The sequence below is a fragment of the Agelaius tricolor genome, unplaced genomic scaffold (genome assembly GCF_023055355.1).
Source record: "Agelaius tricolor isolate 1412-34295 unplaced genomic scaffold, bAgeTri1.0.p SCAF_29, whole genome shotgun sequence".
Lineage (NCBI taxonomy): Eukaryota > Metazoa > Chordata > Aves > Passeriformes > Icteridae > Agelaius > Agelaius tricolor.
In genome coordinates this window covers 7475605-7501099 of record NW_027269289.1, presented here as the reverse complement: position 1 = coordinate 7501099, position 25495 = coordinate 7475605, and the positions used below count along the sequence as shown (strand labels likewise).

The 25495-nt window shown below is 51.7% G+C and overlaps 1 protein-coding gene across 4 annotated transcripts; it reads right to left on the bottom strand.

Annotated features, from left to right (window-relative positions):
• Positions 1 to 7839: 7839 nt before the first annotated feature.
• On the bottom strand, positions 7840 to 25143 carry TTC12 (tetratricopeptide repeat domain 12). Of its 4 annotated transcripts, XM_071449575.1 has the most exons (21): positions 24339 to 25141; positions 23466 to 23626; positions 23139 to 23169; positions 22588 to 22665; positions 22096 to 22217; positions 21258 to 21317; positions 20834 to 20905; positions 20421 to 20481; positions 19388 to 19576; positions 18590 to 18656; positions 17987 to 18075; positions 17256 to 17421; positions 15819 to 15911; positions 15589 to 15652; positions 14307 to 14459; positions 13303 to 13401; positions 12505 to 12573; positions 11686 to 11787; positions 10575 to 10674; positions 8790 to 9015; positions 7840 to 7995 (listed from the first exon to the last, which is right to left on the bottom strand). In XM_071449575.1, the coding sequence occupies exons 1-21, from the start codon at positions 24400 to 24402 to the stop codon at positions 7920 to 7922; spliced, it is 2142 nt and encodes a 713-aa protein (XP_071305676.1). In that variant the 5' UTR covers positions 24403 to 25141; the 3' UTR covers positions 7840 to 7919. The 4 variants fall into 4 exon arrangements, with proteins under 4 accessions (XP_071305676.1, XP_071305677.1, XP_071305678.1 ...); XM_071449576.1 differs by lacking the exon at positions 19388 to 19576 and having other exon boundaries at positions 24339 to 25143; XM_071449577.1 differs by lacking the exons at positions 22096 to 22217; positions 24339 to 25141 and having other exon boundaries at positions 22459 to 22665; positions 23466 to 23569.
• Between the last annotated feature and the right edge of the window lie 352 nt (positions 25144 to 25495).

Here is a 25495-nt window from a genome sequence, read left to right as displayed (position 1 = left end):
GCAGGGGCAAACAGCAAACAGCTCCAGATCCCAGCACAAACTGCACAGCCCAGCCCTGCAGCCCTGCCCAAGGGGCAGGAAAATCCAGCAACAGCAGCGTTCCCTGCTGGAGCTGCCCTGCTCAGAGCCCCGAGCAGCAGAGCTGTTTTGGGATGTTGGTTTTGCTGTGGTGTGTCCAGCACCCCCTGAGGGTTCACAAACCTCGGGCAATGGCCCTCCCGTGTCCCTGGGGGCTGAAATAAATGGGATGTGAGGTTCCAAATGGCTGGGGTGTGCCTCCCCAGCAGGAAGGGGATGCTGCACCCCAGTGACAGCCCCTGGGGGGAGCAGGATGGGTTATTTCCATCAATCCTAAACAAAGGGGGGAAGAGTTCCCCATTCCCACCTGCGGAAGAGGCAGCACTGAGCCCCCGCAGCCCCTGGGGGGAGCGGGATGGGTTATTTCCACAAACCCTACACAAAGGGAGGAGTTCCCCATTCCCACCTGCGGAACAGGCAGCACTGAGCCCCCGCAGCCCCGGGGCTGGCCGAGGGGGTCACGCAGCACGAGTGGAGCTGCAGCAGGGCCCGACTGCTGTCGCTCTGCAGGGCCACCAGAGCCACGAAGGTGTCGTGGGGCTGCTCCGAGCGCGGCTCCCCGGGGGCTGCGGGGCTCAGGCTCAGCCGCACCGAGTGGTTCCCGACGCCGCACGAGTCGCTCACGACGGCGAGCCTGGGGACAAAGGGGAAAAGGGAATAGGATGAAAGGGAATAGCATGGAAAAGGGAATAGGATGAAAGGGAATAGCATGGAAAAAGGAATAGGATGAAAGGCAGGCAGGCAGCAGCAGGCAAAGGGAGCCAGCCCGGGGTACTTGCCCGTCCAGCGCGGTCGCATCCGAGCGCAGCCCCCTGCTCTGGTGCCAGTCGCTCCGCAGCGCTCCGGGCTCCGGGGTCACCGCTGTCCCCAAGGCTTCAGCTGCTCCGTCTGTCACCTCCCTGGTCCTGCCCTCCTCCTCCTCCTCCGCCTGCTCCGTGCCCGGCAGCAGCCCCGGGGCCGTGCCCGCCGCCCCCAGCCCCGGCTGCCCCGGCACGGTCCGAGCGCCGCTCCCGGCCCGGGGGCTCTGCGGGCCCGGCGACACCGGGAGGGGCTCCGGGCCCCTGTCCCTGTCCCTGCCGGGGCCAGCAGGGCCCTCGGTAACGAGACTGTCAGCAGGGACTGCTGGGGGTGGGACTGCCCGGGCCGCAGTGCCAGGGACGGAGGGACCAGTGACAGCTTCCATGGCACCCTGCTCCAGAGAGGGGGACACCTCGTCCGGAGGGGGGGACACCTCGTCCGGAGGGTGGAACATCTCCTCCGGAGGTTGAGACATCTCCTCCACATGGTGGGATACGTTCTCCAGAGGGTGGGACACCTCCAGAGCGTGGAACATCTCCTCCAGAGGGTGGGATATGTTCTCCAGAGGGTGGGATATGTTCTCCAGAGGGTGGGATATGTTCTCCAGAGGGTGGGAAACCTTGTCCAGAGGGTGGAATACCTCCTCCAGAGGGTGAGATATATTCTCCAGAGAGTGGGACACCTCCAGAGTGTGGAACATCTCCTCCAGAGGCTGGGATACGTTATTCTGAGGGTGGAACATCTCCTCCAGAGGGTGGGATACATTCTCCAGAGGCTGGGACACCTTGTCCACAGGGTGGGACACATTCTCCAGTGGGTGGAACATCTCCTCCAGAGGATGGGATACATTCTTCTGAGGGTGGAGCATCTCCAGAGGGTGGGATATGTTCTCCAGAGGGTGGGATACATTCTCCAGAGGGTGGAACACCTTGTCCAGAGGGTGGGATATATTCTCCAGAGGGTGGGACACCTTCTCCAGCAGGAGCCTGGTCGATGCCAGCGGTGCAGCTGGCACGGGTGCCTGGGTGTGCAGCTGCCTGGTGGGGGCTGCATCTCCTCCTGCTGCCCCCTCAGGGCTCCCCAGTGCCACAGGGAGCTGCCCTGAGGGCTCCAGCACCACCCTGGGCTCGGGCTGCCCAGCTGGGGCTGGCAGCAGGAGCAGCTCTGTGCCTGTGAGCGGGGACAGTGCCACCTGGGCCGCAGGGACAGCAGTGCCCGCTGCCTGTGTGGCTCTGGGGTGTGTCCCCAGGGCAGGGACAGGGCCCGGCTGGGCTGCAGTTAAACCCAGCTGGTGTCCCAGGGCTGCTGGGGGTGGCTGAGCTGTGCTGGGGCCGGCCATGGCTGATGGGGACACGCTGGTGCCCAGGGAGCCAGCAGCTCCTGCTGCCCCTGCCCCACTGCTGGCTGCAGCTGGCCCTGAGCTGGGCTGGGGGGACAGCTCAGGAGCTGGGGCAGGAGGGCTGGCAGCCATCCCTGCAGGGCTCAGCACAGCCAGAGCCTCCCCAGAAATGGCTGGTTTGGTTGGGGTCTCTGTGGGGAGCAGAGCTTGTTCTGTGGGGAGCAGGCCCTGCCCTGTGGGGTGCAGACCCTGTCCTGTGGGGAGCAGGCCCTGCCCTGTGGGGAGCAGGCCCTGCCCTGTGGGGAGCAGGCCCTGCCCTGTGGGGTGCAGACCCTGCTCTATGGGGAGCAGACCCTGCCCTGTGGGGTGCAGACCCTGCCCTGTGGGGAGCAGGCCCTGCTCTATGGGGAACAGACCCTGCCCTGTGGGGTGCAGACCCTGCTCTATGGGGAGCAGACCCTGCCCTGTGGGGATCAGGCCCTGCCCTGTGGGGATCAGGCCCTGCCCTGTGGGGAGCAGGCCCTGTCCTGTGGGGAGCAGGCCCTGTCCTGGTGCTGCTGCTGGGCTCTGTGTGGTTGTCAAGGGCTCAGGCACAGCAGGGCTCAATTCCAGCCCCAAACCTGGGGTGGGACCAGGTGTCCCAGCAGTGATGGGCGCTGGAGCTGCCGTGGCAGGGGCAGGCACTGCAGCCCGGGCTGTGCTGCCCACTGTGGGCTCCCTGTGCCCCTGCCCAGCTGGGAGCACTGAGGACGTGCTGGGAGCTGCTGGAGATGGCAGCAGCTCGGGGCCTGGCAGCCTCTGAGGATGGGCCTGCAGGGCTTTGGTGCTGGGGGGTGCCCTGGGAGGGGGTTTGGAAGGCAAACAGCCCGGGCAGGGGGCATGGGCTGGGCTGGGGGTGGGCACTGAGCCCCCCTGCCCTGCAGCCCCCGTGCTGCCCCCAGGCTCTGGGGAGCCCCGGGGTCCCTTTGCTGCCAAGAAAGCAGCTCCAGGTGAAGACTGTGGCCTTTCAGTGGTGAAATGCCCTCTGGAAGGGGAAGATTGGAGGCTCTGGGTGGGCACAGGGGAGGTGCCAGGCTCTGCTGCCAGGGAAAGCAGAGCAGTGGCCTGCTGGGCATGGGGAGCAGCAATCTGCACCTCCTCGGGCAGCCTGGGCAGGGTCTGCAGCGTGGGGCTCACCCTTGGCTCCAGCACAGGGACTGGGGCTGAGGGCACAGCTGGGGACGGGGCAGCAGGGACAGGATTGGCTGGCACTGGCTCAGAACTGACTTCTGCTCTCCCTGCTGGCTGCCTGGCCACAGTGGGCAGAGCAGTTCCAGCTCCCACAGACTTCCCAGCGGCATAGGAGGGACCGGCGTTCACTGGGGTGCCCTGGCTGCTGGCAGGTGTCCCCACGCTGGTGGCCAGGGGGGCCATTCCGAGGCCACCCTGAGGAGGGGGCAGCCCCTGTGCCCTGTCCCTGGGCAGCAGGACAAACACAGGCCTGACCAGGACCAGGCTGGAGGGGCTCAGCTGGGAGTGTGCCAGGCCCAGCACTGAAGAGTTGGGTGCTGCCAGGACCTGCTGGATGGAAAGGAGCCCCCCAAGGCTGGAACTGGGGAATCCAGGGGGCAGAGGGGAATCCTGCATGGGCTGCAGGCAGATTGTGCTCTCAGTGCTCTGCAGCACGAAGGACAGGACTGGGGACGAGGGCAGCAGGGCTGGGGGCTCCCCTCTGGCTGTGCTGGGGCTCTCAGCAGCCGCACCAGGGCTTGTCCTGAACTGGTGCCCCAGAGCCTGTGCCAGGGCTGCTGGCACCTCCCTGGGCACCCCTGGGCCAGGCTGGGCCGGGGGCGAGGGCAGGGCAGGAGCTGCCAGCTCAGGGGGGCTGGGGGGGACAAGGCTGGGAACTGCCTGGGGCCTGTGGCTGGGTGCTCCAGAGGGGCTGGGGACAGGGCTGGATGCTGGGGACAGGGCTGGAGAATCAATTCTGGGGACAGGGCTGGATGCTGGGGACAGGGCTGGAGAATCAGTTATGGGGACAGGGCTGGATGCTGGGGACAGGGCTGGGGCCTTGGGGACAGGGCTGGATGCTGGGGACAGGGCTGGAGAATCCCTTTTGGGGACAGAGCTGGCTGCTGGGGACACTTGAGGAGAATCAATTCTGGGGACAGAGCTGGCTGCTGGGGACAGGGCTGGAGAACCAGGTTTGCTCCTTCTCCCTGTGCTCACCTGCAGCATCCCAGCCAAGGCTCCCTGGGGCACGGGAGGGGCAGAAGCTCCTTGGAGCTGGGAGCCAGAGCCAGGAGGTGAGGATGAGGTGCTCGGGGTGTGGAGGCCCATGGGCTGCATCCCAGCAGCAGCAGAGGCAGCAGGAGGCTGGAGCCCTGCTGGGACAGGATCCCAGGGCAGGAGGTCACCGTTCCCAAAGGTGGGCATGCCTGGAGAGAGGGCAGGAGTTGCTTCTTTGGGAGCTGGGGAAGGTCTGGGTGTGGAAATCCACAGCTGGGTTAATGAGGATGAGCTCAGAGGAGGCTGTGGGCTCTCAGGGGAGGGAGGATTCCCAGGGCTCCCTGTCCCTGCCCAGGGAGCAGCATCTCCTTGGATTGCCATTTCCTGGGAGCTCCTGTTGCTCCCCGGGGGAAGGTGCTTGGTGCAGCTGAGAGGCAAAGAGAGGGGCTGCTGTCCATCACTGGTGCCAGCCTGGAATGGAGATGGAAGGGATCCCTCAGCAGCTGGGGCTTCCATCCACAGTGCAGAAGGGAGGCTGTGAGGAGCAGGCAGCTGGGCTGGGTGTGCTGAGCCCTTTGTGACAGCTGAGCTTGAGTTCCTGCCTTTGCTGCTCGTGCCAGGGCTGGGAGCAGCTCCTGGGCTCGGGGAGGTGCCCTCAGCCCTGTCCCCCTCGGTGCTGGGCTCGGGGCTGGGCTGGGCTGCTCCAGCAGGGCTCAGGGCCAGCGCCCCACCGCCAGCACGGCCACTCCTGGAGGCACCTGGGGACACAGGACAGCCCTTGGGGTCAGCTGGAGTCAGCCCTGAGCTGCTGCAGCAGCACCTCAGCACAGCTGAACGGGGCAGCACTGCCAGTGCCAGTCCCAGTGCCAGTCCCAGTGCCATTCCTGGTCCTAATCCCAGTCCCATTCGCAATCCCATTCAAATTCCCAGCCCCATTCCCAGTCCCAATCCCAGTTCCATATTCCCATTGCGATTCCCAGTCCCGTTCCCACTCCCATTCCCATTACAATTCCCAGTCCCATTCCAAGCCCTATTCCAATTCCCAATCCCATTCTCAGTCCCAGCCCCATTCCCATTCCCAGTTCTATTCCCACTCCCATTCCCACCCTCCTCCTCTGCTGCTGCCACTCGGCACCACCTGAAGCACCCAAGGCATGAAGCAGCCAGAGAGGAACCCCTAAGGCTGGCCCAGGACAGGCAGGAAAGCAGCGAGAGCAGAGCCAGAGAGGCAGAAAAGCAGCAGAGCAGCAGTTCTGGAAAGCAAACCAAAGCCCAGCACTCACCAGACAATTCCAGCAGTGCAGCTGCCAGCAGGACCAAGAGGGGGAATTTTTCCTGCATGTCCTGAGCCATCCCAGTGAAGGATGTCCCAGCTGGCAGCAGCTCCCTGGGCTCACTGCTGCCTCCCAGGTGCCGCTCTGCAGGGCAGCAGAGGGCTGGGTCACTTTATAGGAGCTTAGGCCAGACACCAACCAATAACCTGGTCCAGGAAAAAAAACCCTGCACCAATTGGAATCAATGGGTTTTGAACAAAAGAGCAGAGCTGGGCAGGTTTGCATCCAAAAGGTGGAAAATGTGCCTGTAAACACCAGAGCAGCCCTGGGCAGGGGTTGAAACCCTCCCTGGGGAGGATGTGAGGGGCTTGGGGGCAGCCAGAGCAGGGGAAAGCAGGATCAGGGGAGACCTCCTGGCTCTCTGCAGCTGCCCAGGAGGACATGGAGACATGGAGGGGAGATGCTGAGTTCAAGCTCGGTATTAGGAAGCATTTTTTTAGCCAAAAAGGAGGTAAAACACTGCAAGGGTTCCCTGGAGAGGGGATTTTGTACAATGCCCTGAACACACTCTGACTTCTGCTCAGCCCTGGAGAGCTCAGACAGCTGCACTGGGTGATGGTGTCGGCCATTTTTAACTGAACTATTCTATAATTCTGATTTTTTTTTGCCAGTTTGTGGCACTACAAACATCCACAGGGATCAGCCTGGATCCCAGGGAGGACCAGAAACCACAGTGAAACCAGCACAGAACTCAAACCTTCCTGAGCAGAGAGAGCCCAGAGGCTTCTGGGGCACAATCACAGCTACACCCTTTCTTTTAGCCACAAAGCCCCCAAATACCTGTAAACATTCCCTGCAGGCAGCACCCAGCAGGAATCAGTGCCAGGCACACAAACCTGCAGCCAGGCTGAGAGAGGATCCTGACACTGCCCTGCCTGTGTGAGGGCACTGAACACCTGAGCAGGGGCAGATAAGGGCCCTAATGACAGCTGGGAACAACAATGTTCTCCATTATTCAACAATATTCTCCATTATTCAACAATATACTCCATTATTGAACAATATTCTCATTATTGAACAATATTTTCCATTAGTCAACAATATTCCCCATTACTGAACAATATTCTCAATTATTCAGCACTATTCTCCATTATTTAACAATATTCTCCATTATTTAACAATATTCTCATTATTGAACAATATTTTCCATTAGTCAACAATATTCCCCATTACTGAACAATATTTCCAATTATTCAGCACTATTCCCCATTATTTAACAATATTCCCCATTATTTAACAATATTCTCCATTATTGAACAATATTTTCCCCACTGCCCAGGCTGGGCCAGGGTCCAGCAGGAGCTCCCTGACCCCAGTGCCAGCCCAGCCCTGCCCTCCCCTCCCTGGCAGGGCCCTGCAGCTTTTCCCCCTCCCACAGGAAGGAAAATTCCTGTGACCTGCAGAGCACCTGAGCCCTCAGGTGGGGGTTTTTACCTGTGTTTGCAACCCCAAACCTCCCAGATTATTAAATTGAGGTGATCTGTCGCACCCTTTCCATCCTAGGACATCCCTTCTCTCCAGGGGTGGGAAAAACGTGTATTTTATGATTGGCTTTTCACAAATATTCTTATAACTCTAATTATACATTTATAATTTATAAATATAAATTTATAAATTTATAATTTAAATTTATAATTTATAAATATTTTACTTTTAACATTTTAAAAACAAAGGGTTGGTGTTTTTCACAGGGGGAAGCTGATCCAGCTGCTCTCTCTCTCTCTGGGAAAAGCTGCTGGAGAATTTGAGGGGACAAAGGTTCCCCCAGAACTGACACCCTCAGGTGCCAAGGACAGGAGCTGAAGAGCCATTTCAAACTCAAACTGGGCTGGCCTGTGCTTATTCTTCACAGAAATGTCATAAATGCTTCTGTTTCCTGTGTTCAAAACCAACAAAAAAAGCTACACTGTACTAATGGCCATTTATTAAATTCATGTCAATTATTAAAGCAAAGGCAGCCTAATGCAGGGGAGTATTTTATCTGGTAGCTGAGATAATAAATCAACTCCTTCCTCCTGGTTTTGCTTCACTGCCTTCTGTGAGGGACCAAAACCACTCCAAAAAGCCACTGAAAAGCTGATGTGCTTTGAATTAATTTTATTAAAGCAACGAAAACTCAGGAGCAGCGAGATGAAGGGCACTGGGAAGGGGCTCTGAGGAGCTCAGCTGCTCTGCACGTATTTCATGGAGGAGTTCAGGATGGCCAGGCCATTGAGCTTCCTCAGCTGATGGATGTGCCTGCAGAGACAACAGGGGGACAGCTGGTGACTAAAAATTAAAGTTTTAACCTCTCACTGCTCTGCCCAAGCTTTCAGGGGTGTTTCATTCTATAAAGAGTTCAGTATATTCAATATAAAATGTTGAATATAAAATATTCAATATTCTATATATTATATAAAATATAATTTATGTATTTATATAAAGTATAATTTATTCATTATAAAACAGATTTTATTATTATTATTATTAATAATAATAATAATAATAACAATAACAGAGTTAATGCAGATACTCTTAATAGAGTTTCTAGTTATCATTGCCCTCAGAAAGGCGCATAAATGACATTCTTCAAATAGGTTAATTTCAGATTAAGAAAACTAAGAAAAGAAAGAGTTTCCCTTCTATCTCTGCTGTTTCAGACAAATCTCAGGGCTGATGTTTTCTCTACTGCTCATTTGGGGTCTACAGACTCCTAACAGGTCTGAATATCCCAAATGAGCAGCATTTCTTCCAGCATAGGTCAATGAACCCCTTGAGAGATGTGGGGACAGAACTGGCACCCCAGGAGCCCTAAAGGGATTTGGGGACAGATCACAAGGGGGAGTTCTGGCCGGGGGAAAGAAATGGAATTCATGGAGTGTTTATCTAAATTAACCCAACAACTCCAGATCTTCCCCTGGTTGCTTTCTCAGGGATAACAGAATAGGGAAATAAAAAATATAACAGAAATCACAGAATAATAATAACACCAAAATAACCAAAAAGGGAAATAACAGAAATGGGAAATTAAGAAAGGGGGTTCTGGGGCTTACCTTGGCTCAGCCACACAGAGCCTGCCCAGGGCAATGGCCGAGTTCTGCTGCACTGAGGTCCTGGCAGCATCACCCCCAGCGTGCCTGAGCAGCAGCTGCACCACCCCAGAGCCCAGCAGGGCCGAGGCAGCCCCGGGCAGCAGCAGGCACTGGCTGAGGCAGAAAGCTGCATTGGCCACGGTCAGCTCATCCCCGGAGCGCAGCAGCGCCAGCAGCACCCGGAGCCCTGCAGGAGGGAAACTCTGTCAGACACAGCCAGGGCTGCTCCTGGAGCCCTGCAGGAGGGAAACTCTGTCAGACACAGCCAGGGCTGCTCCTGGAACCCTGCAGGAGGGAAATCTCGGTTAGACACAGCCAGGGCTGCTCCTGAGACCCTGCAGGAGGGAAACTCTGTCAGACACAGCCAGGGCTGCTCCTGGAACCCTGCAGGAGGGGAATCTCGGTTAGACACAGCCAGAGCTGTACCTGGAACCCTGCAGGAGGGGAATCTTGGTCAGACACAGCCAGGGCTGCACCTGAGACCCTGCAGGAGGGGAATCTTGGTCAGACACAGCCAGGGTTGCACCTGGAACCCTGCAGGAGGGGAATCTTGGTCAGACACAGCCAGGGCTGCACCATCAGCACCTGGAACCCTGCAGGAGGGGAATCTTGGTTAGACACAGCCCCAGCAGCACCTGGAACCCTGCAGGAGGGAAACTCTGTCAGACACAGCCAGAGCTGTACCTGGAACCCTGCAGGAGGGAAATCTCGGTCAGACACAGCCAGGGCTGCACCTGGAACCCTGCAGGAGGGGGAATCTTGGTTAGACACAGCCAGGGCTGAACCTGGAACCCTGCAGGAGGGAAATCTTGGTCAGACACAGCCAGGGCTGCACCTGGAACCCTGAAGGAGGGAAACTCTGTCAGACACAGCCAGGGCTGAACCTGGAACCCTGAAGGAGGGAAACTCTGTCAGACACAGCCAGGGCTGCACCTGGAACCCTGAAGGAGGGAAACTCTGTCAGACACAGCCAGGGCTGCTCCATCAGCACCTGGAACCGTGCAGGAGGGAAATCTCTGTCACACACAGCCAGAGCTGCTCCAGCTGTGACTCTGGTGCTGTTTGCCTGGAAAAGCTGGGGAAAAGGAGATTTCACAGCAGTTTCAGCAGCCAGGAGCTGCCTCAGCTCCTCTTGGCCAGAGATCTCTCTCACAGAGAGCTGAAGGTGCCATATCACAGAATCACAGAATCACAGAATCCCAGAATCACAGAATCACAGAATCACAGAATCCCAGAATCACAGAATCACAGAATGGTGAGGTTGGAAGAGACCTCTAAGATCATCGAGCCCAACCTGTGCCCTCACACCTCAACCAGACCATAGCACCCAGTGCCATGTCCAGTCTGTTTTTAAACACATCCAGAGATGGTGATTCCAGCACCTCCCTGGGAAGAGCATTCCAGTGCTTTATTATTAACTGCCTTAAAGCAGAGATGCTGCTGTGGAGAGAACAGCTGGAAAAAGGAACATTTAAAAAGCTGAGATGTTGTTGTGGAGGGAACAGCTGGAAAAATGAACATAAAAAAAGCTTCCTGTGCATCCAGAGCTACCAAAGCTCAGCTGGGAGCTGCCCCTAAGGATGGCAGAGTTTTGGCTTCTGACACCTGAGAGCAGCAGCAACATCTCAGGCCAGAATCCTGAGGTCACTGAACATGGGCTGGATAAATCCAGGACGAGAGGGAGAAACAGCCCCCAGGCCTGGAAATCAGGGCTTATATTAATAGGAAATGACCAGTTTCACTTACTTTTATCCCCCTTCAGCAGCTCTTCCTGAGCTCTCTTGCTGCTCTTGGTGCAGACGGAAAGGGTCTTTATGGCATAGCTGGAAGTGAGCTGTCCCCCAGCCTGAAGGGGCAAACACAGGGAGCAAAAAACCCAGAGAGCAAAAAACCCAGGGAGCAAAAAACCCAGTGAGCAAAAATCCCAGTGAGCAAAAAACCCAGGGAGCAAAAAACCCAGGGAGCAAACAAAGTGAGCAAACAAAGTGAGCAAACAAAGTGAGCAAAAAACCCAGGGAGCAAAAAACCCAGGGAGCAAAAAACCCAGGGAGCAAAAAACCCAGTGAGTGAACAAAGTGAGCAAACCCAGGGGCACACTCAGCTAAATAAAAACCTTCACAGGGCATTGATCTCAGGGTGAACATGAGCTGAGAATCACAGAAATCTCATTTAATTCCTGCCAGTAATGAACACACAGCATTCCCTGGGTCTCTGCAGGCCATTCCTTTTCAAATCAGGTCCCCTTGACAAAGAGCCCCGTGCCACAGATTTTTTTTCTAGACTAACTTGCTCTGCATAAACACCTGCTGGGCACAGATATACATCAAAATTAAAGAAATAAAATTAAAGAATAATTAGAATTAAGAATTAAAAAAAAAATTAAGAAGAAAGAATTAGAGGAAAAAAAGAAATGAAAAAATTAAAGAAAAAAATTAAAGAAGAATTAGAATTAAGATTTTTTTTAAAAAAATGTAAGAAGAAAGAATTAAAGAAAAAATTAAAAGAAAAAAGTTAAAGAAAAAAATTAAGAATTAGAATTAAGAATTTTTTTTAAATTTAAGAAGAAAGGAAAAAATAAATGAAAAAAGATTAAAGAAAAAAATTAAAGAATAATTAGAATTAAGAACGAAAAAATTTTAAGAACAATTAAAGAAAAAATTAAAATAAAAAATTAAACAAAAACATTAAAGAAGAATTAGAATTAAGAATTTTAAAAAAAATTTAAAATGAACCCCGGGAGCAGTGTTACAATGGACAAGGATGCAGACACAGCCTCCAGGGAAAGGAGGATAAAACCAGGGAGAGGTAGATTTGCTCAGGGGACACTGCAGGCAGCAATAAAGGAAGTTGGATTTACTTTCAAGAATTTGAGCATTTTCTTCACCACTCCTGCTCCCACCACCTCCTGCACGGCTGAGGGGGACGCAGGCAGGACACGGCTCAGCACTCCAGTGGCTCTCTAAGCCAGGGGGAAAGAGAGAGAGGCAAAACAAAACTTTTATTAGTCCAGGCAGCTTAATTGGTTTGTTCTTGCATGGTAAAACTGAAGTAATTCAAGTGCTGGAAGGAGAAATTCACAGGAATTAAGGAAATCCCAGAATTGCAGAGTCTAACAAAGAACATCTTCAGGATGTGGCTTTTTTGGAAACTGAGCACAGCAGAGCTTCAGCACAGGGAGAGAGGAACCCAAACTGGGACCCTGGGTGTTCATTCATTAAAAAATAAAAACACAAACTCCTGGTAGAGAGCAGAGGCACTGAGAGAGGTGGAACAGCTCAGAGCAGCTCCTGGGAGCTCAGGAAGGGACTGAGAGCCCCCATCTGCCCCTGCCTGCAGGAGCTGCTCTCCCTGAGTCCCACCCCGTTCCAGCTCTAAATCCCCCACAAGAACTGCAAAGGGAAACAGCTCAACACCCAAACTGCTCTGGCTGCTTTGCTTCTCCGCTGATTTTTAAAGGGTTTCACACTGAAATGGTTTTTAAGAGCTTCTATGAAGCAGATTTCAAGGGAACCTTGAAAACCTCCTGCATCAAACCATATAAAAATGATTATAAAAGTGGTTTGTTATTTCTTTATTGCTATTAGGAATGTTTTAGGCTTCAAAGCCTCCTGCACAGGGCAGAAGTTGGCTCTGAAGAGCTCAGGAGAGCCAAACCCAGCTTTGGTGGGTGACTTACTGTGACAATCCTTCCGTCCTGGTGGCTGAGCAGAGCCAGGCACCTGCCACTGATGGGCACAGCAAAGTCCTGGAAAACACAGGGGAAAATCAGGGGGAAAATGGGGAAAACTCAGGGGAAACTCAGGGGAAAAATGGGGAAAACCCAGGGGAAACTCAGGGGAAACAATACAGGGAAAAGTCAGGAGAAAGTCAGGGGAAAGTCAGGGGAAATAACACAGGGAATACTCAGGGAAAAATACACAGGGAAAACACAGGGGAAACTCAGGGAAAACACAGGGAAAACAATACAGGGAAGAAAACACAAAATACTCAGGGGAAAGTCAGGAAAGAAAACATAGAGAAGAAAACACAGGGAATATTCAGGGAAAAGATAGGGGAAACTCAGGGAAATCTCAGGGAAAATTGAGCTGGGAGGGCTGGAGCAGAAATGGGTCCAAGGCCAAAGGAATCCCCTGGAGCTCAGGGGACAGCAGGAGTCAGCAGCTCTGCAGCAACCTGGGAACTCCTGATGGGATCCTGAGCTTTGGAAAATTGGGAACGTGGAACCAGGACCTCAGAACACGGCACAGCTGGAGAGGGATTCCAAACAAAACATTGACACCACCACAGAAAGATCATTTGTGCACTCGACACTGGTTTTTCCTCATGGCTCTTTATATATTGGAGGTGGTGGCAGAGGAGAAAATCCTGAAGCTTTTTTCACTTCCCAGCCTACTTAAATTATCACCCACCCTTAAAAACAACCTGCAACACTGTAATTTTTATTTTTTTTTTTAAATTCCCAGAGTGTGCTTACCTGGATGGTGCCGTTGGATTCAAGCAGCAGGTTCATCATCAGCCCCAGGACTGCAAACACACAGTCCTGGTACCCAGGGCTGGCATCAGGGCTCCCATCCTGGCACAGAGCAGCAGAATCAGCGCCCAGGGCAGGACAGGCCCTTCCTGGGGCAGCTCCAGGGCAGGAAAAGTTCTGGGAGGAGCAGAGCTGAGGCCACCCCATGACACCAACCCACGTGTGGCACCCAAAGCTGCACCCCAAAGCTGCACCCCAAAGCTGGGATGTTTGGGGTGTCACAAAGATCCTTCCCACCCCATGAACCTTCAGGGTTTGGGGACTGTGCTCACAGCACAGCCTCCTCTGGAAGGTGCTACAATCCTGGAATTTTAAACTGTCTGTGCTGAAGAATTTTAAACAAGAATTTCAAACTTTCTCTGCTGAAGAACTTTAAAGTAGAATTTTAAACTTTGTGCACTGAAGAATTTTAAAGTAGAATTTCAAACTTTCTGTGCTGAAGAATTTTAAACAAGAATTTCAAACTTTATGTGCTGAAGAATTTCAAACAAGAATTTCAAACTTTCTGTGCAGAAGAATTTGAAACTTTCAGTGCTGAAGAATTTAAAACTAGAATTTTAAACTCTTGGTGCTGAAGAATTTTCAACAAGAATTTCAAACTTTCTGTGCAGAAGAATTTGAAACTCAGTGCTGAAGAATTTCAAACAAGAATTTCAAACTTTCTGTGCAGAAGAGTTTGAAACTTTCAGTGCTGAAGAATTTAAAACTAGAATTCGGAACTTTCTATGCTGAAGAGCACAGACCCACAAGGAAATCCTTTATTTGACCTGAGGCTGTAGAAAAAGCTGCCAGCAGGACGGGGCCACTGTGAAGGGACATGGCTGAGGGGGGCAGCTCTGAGACCTCCCCCAAACCCCATTCAGAGGGAAGGGCTCAGGGCTGGGAGGGGCGCAGACAGACAGACAGACAGACAGACAGACAGGGGAAGGGCTGGGGATTCCCTTTACCAGCAGCAGCTCCAGGCAGGCCTGCCAGCACTCCCTGCTCTGAGCCAGCTGTGCCCTCAGCCCAACATCTGCACAGAGCCTGCCCAGCACGGCCAGGGCACGGGCCAGGGCTGCCCAGGGCACCTGCCTGGCACACGCCTGCCTGGCACACACCTGGAAACACAGCAAGGCAAGGCAAAGTCAGCACAAACCAGCAAACAGGACATGTGTGTGTGTGTGTGTGTGTGTGAGTGTGTGTGTGTGAGTGTGTGTGTGTGAGTGTGTGTGTGTGTGTGAGTGTGTGTGTGCCACCCTCCTGGCACTCCAGGGCTGCCCAGGGCACCTGCCTGGCACACGCCTGCCTGGCACACACCTGCCTGGCACACGCCTGCCTGGCACACGCCTGCAGACACAGCAATTCAGAAATCACAGCAAGGCAAGGCAAAATCAACAACAACTGCCCAATCAATAAACCAGCAAACAGCACCTCTGGGTGTGCCACCCCTGTGGCACTCCAGGGGCTCTCTGGTAAACCCCAGCTGCCCAGACTTTGGGGATTTCCCTCATTTTCACTTTATCTTCAAGGCAAAATAAACACAAAGCACCAGCAAACAGCACATCTGGGTGTGCCACCCCTCTGGTCATGGGCAGTGGCACTCCAGGAGCTCTCTGGTGAGCCCCAGCTGCCCAAAGTTTGCAGATTTCCCTCATTTTCTGTTTATCTTCAAGGCAGGATCAGCCCCAAACAGCACATCTGGGTGTGTGTGCCACCCTCTGGCACTCCAGGAGCTCTCTGATAAACCCTAGGTGCCCAAAGCTTGAAGATTTCCTGCATTTTCACTTCATCTTTAAGGCAGAATCAGCCCAAACCACCAGCAAACAGCACCTCTGGGTGTGTGTGCCACCCTCTGGCACTCCAGGAGCTCTCTGGTGAACCCCAGCTGCCCAAAGTTTGCAGATTTCCCTCATTTTCAGTTTGTCTTCAAGGCAGGATCAGCCCCAAAGAGCACTGTGTGTGTGTCACCCCTCTGGCCATGGGGAATGGCCCTCCAGGAGCTCTCTGATCAACCCCAGCTGCCCAAAATTTGGGGATTTCCCTCATTTTCACTTTATTTTCAAAGCAGAATCAGCCCAAACCACCAGCAAACAGCACCTCTGGGTGTGTGTGCCACCCTCTGGCACTCCAGGCGCTCTCTGGTGAGCCCCAGCTGCCCAAGGTGTCACAGTCATATTTTTTGGAAAAAATCCCTTTGCCCAGCACACACAAGAACAAACTGGAAATACAAAATCAGATCTCCCCTACCTGCAGCTGGGTGAATAAAGGTGAAACAGCCGTGGAGAGCGTGGCCCGACACTGGGCTTGGAACCTGTTGGGGGATAAAGAACCAAAGTTTTAGTCAAAAAACACAGCTAAAAGCAAGAGAGGAGCAATGGAAACCTCTCAGTAAGCTCACAGCAGAGGTGGCCAACAGCCTGTCCCTGGCTCATTTCACACAGCTTCAGAGAAATGAATGAGGAATTTAAATAAATTACCTTTCCTCCCCACTTAAGTCAGACAGGATGTTCATGGCACTATCAGCCCTTGCATCAGTGCACTTGACAAATGCCATCAAAATCTGCAGCCATCTGGTGTTAAAATAATATAGAAAAAAAACCAACCAAAAATTGGTGTCAGCCTTGGTTTAATCATTAAAGATCAAAATTGGATTTTTTTAGGTTGTTGGTATTTGAAGCCACAGTTAAATCTGCCTTTTTAAGCACCCTCTGAGATGTGGCTCATTCCTTTCACCTTTCCTCCCCAGGAAAATGGACAATGAGCACCCATTATTGCTCCAAAGCAGTAAATGGACATTTCTCAGGGGGAGGAAGCAGCAGGACAAGGGACAAAGGCAATGGGCTTTCCTCCCCACTCAGTGAGCCATGGCAACACTAAATAACCCCAGAATCCCAATTTTTAAATGAGGAGAGGCTCAGCTGCAATCCAGGAGATTTTAGAGGCACCAGGGCGAGCTCTGCCTGAGAGCTACAGGGGTTTGGAGGAGGGGACTCCAAATTACAGGAACTCATTTAAAATCCTTTATTTCGGACATCAGAACATCCAACTCCCACTTCTGCCAGGCCAGGCCTGTCCCCAAGGGGCAGAAGCCTCAGTGCCACTGGGTCCCCTCAGGAATTCACAGAATTCACAGAATTCACAGAATTCACAGAATGACCAGGTTGGGAGAGACCTCAAAGATCATCAAATCCAACCCAGCCCCAAGAAAACCTCACCTAAACCCTGGCCCCCAGTGCCACATCCAGGCTTTGTTAAACACCCCCAGGGATGGGGACTCCACCACCTCCCTGATCCCTGGAAATTCCCAAAATTCCTCCAAATTCACAGAAGTCACAGAATTCAGAGAATTCACAGAATGACCAGGTTGGGAGAGACCTTGAAGATCACAGAGTCCAACCCAGCCCCAAAACATCAACTCAACCCTGGCCTCCAGTGCCACGTCCAGGCTTTGTTAAACACCCCCAGGGATGGTGACTCCACCATTCCCATTCCCTGGGCATTCCTAAAATCCCCCCAAATTCACAGAAGTCACAGAATTCAGAGAATTCACAGAATCACTGGGTTGGAAGAGACCTCAAAGATCATCAAATCCCAAAGATCATCAGCTCCAGCACCTCACTAAACCCTGGCCCCCAGTGCTACATCCAGGCTTTGTTAAACACCCCCAGGGATGGGCACTCCACCACCTCCCCGGGCAGAACATTCCAGAACTTTATCTCCCTCTCTGTAAACAACTTTTCCCCAACACCCAGCCTGTATTTCCCTCGGTGCAGCTCGAGGCTCTGTCAGGCCCTGCAGACCGAGCCCAGCCTTTGAGGAGCTGTGCAGAGCCATGAGGGCACCCTGAGTTCCCTTTGTTCCCCTGAGCTGGGCCAGCTCTGAGCCCTGCCTGGAGCTTTCCCTGCTGCTCTCACCTGCTCAGGTCCTGCCTGCCCAGCAGCCTCCGGCCCCCCTCGTGCTCAGAGTAGAGGGAGATCAGTGCCAGGGCCTCCCTCTGGATCTGGGCTGTGCCACAGCACAGCAGCTCCGGCAGCTGGGCACCCACCTCGGCCTGGGCCAGCAGCACACGCTGGTTTTCCTCTGGAAAGGGACAGAAAATCTCTGCAATGTCCCTCATTGGCCTCCTCGTTTCATTTATTTTATTTTTTTCTGCATGAATATTTTATTTGGCATCAGCTGAACCCCACAAGCCAACACAATGTTCTGCATTTCCACTTTAGCGCCCACCCCAGCCCATCTCTCACCCACGTGGGTATTCCCTAAAAACAGAGGCAGGTACCTGCCCAAGCGCTGTGGATTGATAATTCTAAATAAATTCAGCCTTCTCTTCTGTAAAACTCTGCTTTTTGCAGGTGTAACTGCTTAAAACAGAGAAAACTCTGCAAGGGGTATTATCTTAGGAGCAGCAAAAATCCCAGGGAATTTACTGCCCACCCCTTGGGTGGATTGGAAATGTTCAGAGAGTGGAAATTCCATCCTGCACCCAACGCCTCCTCTGACCTGCAAAACTTGGGTTCCAACCACGCCTGGATGGATGCAGGTGCTCTGGGAGAGGGGTGGCCATGCCCAGCCCCAGCCCCAGCCCAGAAATGCCAAATGAATCCCACATTAATTAACAGGGATGAGGGGGATTCCAGGCCTTTACCATTGCCAGCACAGGCAGCTTGCCACAGCAGCAGAAGGGAAACACAGAGCTCCACCTCAGCAGGGCTTTTGCTCTCTGCACAGAAGGCCCTGGATGGGAAAAGTCAGCTTGTGGACAGAGCAAAGGGTGGCTCAAACCACGGGAAATATCCAGGGAATGGGGATTTGTACATGGTTCACCCCTCAGGTCTGTCTGCAGCCCCCACCCAAAATATGGATGAACTAAAAAAACCCAAAATATGGAACCTAAAAAGTGCCAGGAGCACCCAAATATTCCCTGGTGCCCAAGCCCAGCCCCAGGGGTGCCCCCTGAGCCTTCACATGTTCTTTCCCACTCAGATTTTCCTGCACAGCTGCTCTCAGCACCAGGGATGGGAGAAGTGCCCAGCCAGAGCAGACACCACCAGCAACCCAGGGCTTCTCCTCCTGCATCTGAGGGAGCACTGTCTGTGCCACAGGCAGGTACAAGTGCCTCCATTCACACACTCAAATCTGGCATTTCATCCTCCTCTGATCGGTCCAGCTGCATTTCAAGGGCTGGTTCTGTTTCTTGAAAACAATATTGCATTTCCCCAGGCTGGAGAGGCCCTCGGGGAGCTCTCACCCTCTGACAGCCTCGTTGCTCAGGATACTGAAGCCATTGTTTGTCCTGAAGAGTGTCTGCCCAGTGCCTGCAAGAGCACAGACAAACTCAGCTGGGGCACAGCCAGGCAGGCTCCTGCTCTTCCTGAGCAGTGCTAAAAGAAAAGGTCACAGCAGCAGCAGCTCTGGGGAAAAACATCCCTGGGAATGGGGGAGAATTCAGGGAGGAGGGAAGGAGGAGTGGTTCTGAAGCTGAAAATTGCTCTGGTTCATGCCCGGTGCTGTTGGGTTCAAGTGAAAGAATTATTAATTATATTATATTAATTATATTATATTAATTATATTACACTATATTAATTATATTATTTATAGTTATTATATTAATTATATTATAGTTATTATATTAATTATATTGTTTATATTATATTAATTATATTATTCAGGAAGGCTGAAACACAAAATTGGCTTTGTAACTCAATGGGCTTTAACAGAGAATTACAAATATCTATAAACAAATATTACAAATATTACAAATATTTATGAATTACAAATACTTATAGACAAATGAGACCCCAAATCCCCAAGGACTCTCAGCAGCTCAGCTACAGCATCAGTCTGATGCTAAAAGGTGCTGTAAACACCCAGTGGCCAAGCTGAAATATCCACCACTGCCAGTTTTGTGTTTGAAATCCAGGAACAGTTGCTGGGCTGTATCCACTAATATCCTTTAAAAGCTGCTGCCCTGCCCTCCTCTGCCTGGCTTACACCTCCCAGAATCAACAACAATTAACAAAATGAACATTTTGCAGCAAAGACTCACAAGAGCTCACGGCTCCTGCCAGCAGCACCACGGCCCCTGTGTAGTAGGGGAGGTCGTGGCCAGGGCGGCGGAGCCTCTGCAGCAGCTCCTGGATGGGCAGAGCAGCCACGCTCCCGGCCTGGAGCTCCCTCTGCGCTCTCTGCTCCTCCCTCAGCCTCTGCTCCTCCAGCCTGGCCTCGGCCACGCACTCTGAGAGGGGGACGGGGGACGGGAGGGTCCCCAGCAGCAGGGGAGAGAAGAGAATTGGCTTTAAGTTCTCAGAAGGCTTATATATTATTATATTCTATTAATTATTATATATATTAATTATATTATAGTAATTATATCATGTTATATTATGTTATATTATATTATATTAATTATATTATAATAATTATATTACATTATAATTATAATTATATTATATTTTTCTATAAAAATATCTTATATATAATATGTAATTATACATTATATAATTAATATGATAGAATATAATGTAATGTGATGTAATATAATATAATGTTATTATGTTATGTTAGTGTTATGTTATATTAATTATATATAGACATAATAATATATGTCTATATATAATTAATATAACATAACATTAACATTAACATAACATAACAACATAACATAACATAACATAACATAATATAATATAATATAATATAATATAATATAATATAACATTATATAACATTATATGATAATGATATACTAAAACTATACTAAAGAAAAAGAAAGGAGACATCAGAAAGCCCGAAAGGAATGAATAATTAAAAACCCATGACTGCCCAGAGAGTCTGAACACAGCTGGACTGGGATTAGCCATTAATTAAAAACAATTCACATGTTTTGTAAACAATTCTCCAAATCACATTCCAGAGGAGCAAAACAGGGAGAAGCTGAAGCTTCCCAGGAGAAGAAATCCTGGCCAATGGATTTTTCATGAAATATCACAGTGGCAGGAGGTGACAGGGAAACCAAGTGTGGCAGGGAGGCTCTGCTCCCCCTTCAGCAGATAACAAAGGTGAAAAGATCTATTTCTCACCTTTAAAGAGGTTTTCCTTCTGGGGATCAATCTGCAGCATCTTCTCATAGCACTGCCTGGACTGCAGGGGGACAAAAAGGGCTCTGAGTTGCAGCTGGAAACAGGAATCAGTGATAGCAATGATATCCCAGTCAGATCCCAAAGGTTTCTGGGGCCACAGCCCTTAATAAATGGGAAAAGTAACATTTATGGGGACACAGATGGCAAAACTCCCAAAAAAGCCAGATATTCTCAGTCCCTACATCTGCCTGCTGTTGCAAATTCAAAGGGAATTTTCCAGTAAAACCCAAGGAGCAAAGAATCAGAGTTCCAGTGGAAACCAGGAACTGAGGCATGGCATGGAACTCTGTCCCTCTCACCCCCCAAAGCAGAACAAAATGTGGGCCCAGGGCCCCAGGATTCACCCAGCTCACCTCAGAGAAGTGCTGCAGGGCCAGGTGAGCCTTCCCCATGAGGAAATAGGCTTTCAGGCAGTTCTTATTGCACTGAGGTAAAACAGAAATTATTATGAGTTATGTCTTCAGAACATTTCAGCCTTTCAGTATGTTTTCTAGCATTCTGATTACTAATTATTAATTATTAATTATTCAAATTCTGATTATTAGCAGAGCTGCCCAAAGCAAAGATCAGGGTGTTTATACCATTTATTAGTGGTGGCTAATATTTTTATGCTGAATTATTGCCCACAGAAAACCAAAAACCACAGGCTTGAGGTGAGGACAGAAAGCAGGGTTTCCAAAAGGTGATTATTTTCCAGTTAATTTGAGACAAAAATATGGATTTCTGTAAATAATGCTGATTTTAGGGGTCTTTTCTACATGGCAATTGTGGAATTACCTTTAATGCCCACTCACAGTCACTGATGGCTTTCTCATACTCATGGAGCTTCAGGTAGGCCTGAAATAAACAGAAAAAAAGTCCAGGCAGAAGAATTGGAATCCTTTAAGCAATTTCTGCTCACTGTTGCACAAACACTGGCGAATTAAAAAGAATAAAATGAGGCTGCTGATTGGCCTGGCCATTGATTTTGCAGGGTAATTTCCATTCTTAACTCGTCTGCCATCTCCCTGGATGTTCTAATTTAGAATCAATGGAATAGAATTCTAAATGACACACAAACATACAGAGTGCACAAGGCAAACAGAGACTGCAAAGCAAATATTTCACTCTGCAGTTATAGAAGTCATTCCTGGAAAATCATTATTTTTACTTATTATTATAATATAATATATTAAAATATATCTAATATCTAATATATCTAATACATCTAAAATATCTATCTATAATATATAATATATAGTATAGAATATAGAATACATATTATATAATATATAATACAGATATATTATATATTATATATTATATAGTATATATTATATATTATATATTATATAGTATATATTATATATAATACATAGTATATAGTATAATATTACTATATAGTGTTATTATATTATATATAATATAATATATATTTATTATTTTATTTTTTATTAATAATAAAAAATGCAGAGTATTTGAATCAAACTGGGAATTGGAAGGATTTTCCCTCACTTGCTGTGCAGGAGCAGGGGCTCACCACACCCAAGGGGTGTAACAGAACAATGGTTTGGGCTTTTACCCTGGCACAGCCACACAAAACCCAGCCAGAAGTGACTCCTGCCCTGGCACTGACCTGGGCCCTGTTTGTGTAGAGCTCCTGCTTGTCCCTCAGCTTCTCCAGCCCCTCTGAGTACCTCTGGATGGCCAGAGCAAAGTCTCCTGCCCTGAAGGCTTCGTTGCCCTGCTCCTTCAGGGCTGAGAGCAGCAGAGTGCATTGAGAACAGCAACAATGTCCATCAGTATTTAATTTATTTCATCCCCAGTGGGACTGAGCAGGCAGAGCCAGGCTCTCCTGCTGGAACAGCCCCAGGGTTCCAGCCCAGCCATTATTTCCATTATTTCCATTATTTCCATTATTTCCCTGCAACCATTCCCCTTCCAGAGGGAGAACTGAGTGTTCCCTTCCCCTCCCTGCATCCCAAACCAGCTCCACCACCTGAGATCGTGCAGAGCACCAGGAGCAGCAGCTCTGAGGAGCCCTGAGCCCGTCCCAGGGCTCAGACGAGCCCAGCTGTGCCTCCCCCAGCCCCTGGCAGGGGTTTCTGGAGCTGCTCTCAGCAGTCACCGTTTGCCAGCTGCTCATTCCTCCTCCTCCTCTGCGCTCGTTCCTTGGCATCCTTCTCCAAAGCTGCCAGGAAGCCATCTTCCAAAGAGCAGAGTTGGTGGCATTTTAGAGGGGAAAAAGAAGAGCAAACTTCATTAAAATAGCGAAAAAAACAATAATTCCCAGGGTACTTCTGAGTAATTTCTTAATAAAAGCCAGCACCAAGGGGCTGTTTCAGCAATTAAAGTGGAAGTGGCTGAGAGGCTGTCACAGCCAAGGATGATGCCACCCCTGAGGAGCTGCACACCTGCCTTGCTCCTCCCCGGGGCCAAACAAACAGGTTTGCGTTGAAATTCACAGTAAAAAGTGTAAAAAGATGAGGAGCCAGAAGAGAACAAGGCTCCCACCTGTGGAAAACACAGCCATGCTGCTGAGACCTCGAGTGTGCTCCTGGGTGTGACTGAATTTTGGTTACAGACGCCAGGAAAAGGGGCGGAATCAGCTCTTGCATGAGCTCCATCCCTGCTGGAACTGGTTTTAGAGCTTGGTTTTAGAGAGGAGCAGTGTCCTACCTGCATCTGCTGCCTGCACCCTCGGCGTGCCCTGGAAGAACAGAAACAGAGCTCAAATGGTTTGGGAAAAGCCACAAATGGTTTGGGAAAAGCCACAAATGGTTTGGGAAAAGCCCCAGCAGCACAGGGACACTTGGCTGGGCTGCACAAAGCCACAGCAGCATCAGGAATGTCTGAAACCCCCAGCCTGACAGCAGGAGCACCATGTTTGACATTTAAACAAAAAATGGTAAAGATTTGATAAATTCTGGCAGTCCTGGGAAGTTCCCATCTGTGTCTTTAACCCGGACTGAGCCCAGCCTTAATTCCAGAGGGAAAAGCCCTTACAGAAGTGTTGATGAGTGTTCTGTTCACCGTGGTCCTGCACTCCTCCTCCTCCTCCTCCTCCTCCCTGCTGGCCCCTTGCTCTCGGAGCCTTTTCTCTGTCTCAGCAATGGCTTTTTCCTGCACTGCTGAGTCCGGGGACTTCAGGTCTTGCAGCAAATTGGCTAAAAAATCACAGAAAAATCCCAGATAAAATAAATGTACACATAGGACTTCAAACGTGGAAGCACCGGGAGTTCAGGTGGCACCTGCTCTGAAGGCAGAGCTGACCAGGATGGCTTTTACCATAAAACCACTGAATCCCAGGGTGGTTTGGGGTGCAAAAGACCCTAAAACCCACCCAGTCCCATGGGAAGGGACCCCTCCCATAGGCCGGGATGCTCCAGCGTGGCCTTGGGCACTTTGAATGAACAGAAACTTTCCCAGGGTGGATTTCGTGTCACTTTAAGGACAGAAACCTGCAGTTTCTGCAAACAATAATGAAATCCACAGAAACAAGCGGCACTTGGAATAAACAGAAACTTTCCCAGGGTGGATTTGCCGTCACTTTCAGGACAGAAACCTGCAGTTTCTGTCACTTTCGGGAGCCCCCTGCAGTTTCTGTCACCATTACCGAAATGCACAGAAGGAAGCGGCTCCCAGCGTCCCAAATAAAGGCGATAGCCCCTCCGGGCGTCCGGCAAACACCGAACAAACCGAACCGGCCGGGGCACAGCGGGGATCTGCCCCTTTCCCACCGATGTTCCGCCGTCCTCGGCCCCGCTCCTGGCTCCCCTTCCCTGGCTGTCCCCTCGGTGTCCCCCGCTGTCCTCGGGCTGTCCCCGCGCTGTCCCCGCGGTGTCCCCGCGCTGTCCCCGCGCCCCTCCGGCCACTCACTGACATCGTCCACGCGGCGCAGGAAGCGCTGGAAATCCGCCTCGGTGTCCTTGTCGCGCAGCATGGCCGGGGGACACCGGGGGGACAGAGAGGGGACACAGACGGGACACAGAGGGGACACAGAGGGGACACCGAAAGGACACTGACGGGACACCGAGGGGACACCGAGGGGCAGCGGGAGCCGCCGGGGCCGAGCTCGAACCCGCGGCGCCGTTGCCAGGGGAACGCGCCGGACGCGGCACCCGAGGGTGGGCGTGGCGATGCAAATGAAAGGCGGGGGTTATGCAAATAAGAACGGTCGCGCTATTTAAATTAAATGGGCGCGGTTATGCAAATGAGCCGGTAGTTTGGCGGGAAAGCGGCAGGTCCGTGCCGAATCCCGGGGTTATCCCGGCTGGGAAGGGGCTCCGGCAGCACCGAGCGCTCCCTGTGGCCGTCCCCACCTTGTCCCCAGCCCAGAGCTCTGGCGCCACGTCCGGGCCATCCCGGGCACATCCAGGGACGGGCACCTCAAACCCCCCGGGCAGCCCCTGCCCATGGTTCAACCTTTCCACGGAGCAATTCCTGCCGATGTCCAGCCTGAGGCTCGTCCCGATTTTTATGCCAGACTCGGGCTATTTTCCTGTTGCAATCTCCTGAGAGGCTTCCCGGCTCTCTGCGAGGCGGCAGCGATGGAAGCAGTCGGCCACCACAGGGAGCCCGAGCACCGCGGAGCTGCGCTGCCCGGGATGGCCATTCCCGGTACAAACCCATCCCGGGATGGCCATTCCCGGTACAAACCCATCCCCGGATGGCCATTCCCGGTACATTCCCGGTACAAACCCATCCCCAGATGGCCATTCCCGGTACATTCCCGGTACAAACCCAGCCCGGGATGGCCATTCCTGGTACAAACCCATCCCGGGATGGCCATTCCCGGTACAAACCCATCCCGGGATGGCCATTCCCGGTACAAACCCATCCCCAGATGGCCATTCCCGGTACAAACCCATCCCGGGATCGCACATTCTGCACAGGGACAGGGACAGCTCACCCTGAGGCTGCTGCGGCTCCAGGAGCCGCCAGCCCAGCCGCATCCATTGCCCATCCATTGCCCACTTCCCCATCCATCCTCATCAGCTGGAGATGGAATCCTGAGGTGCCAGAGAGGTGCTGAG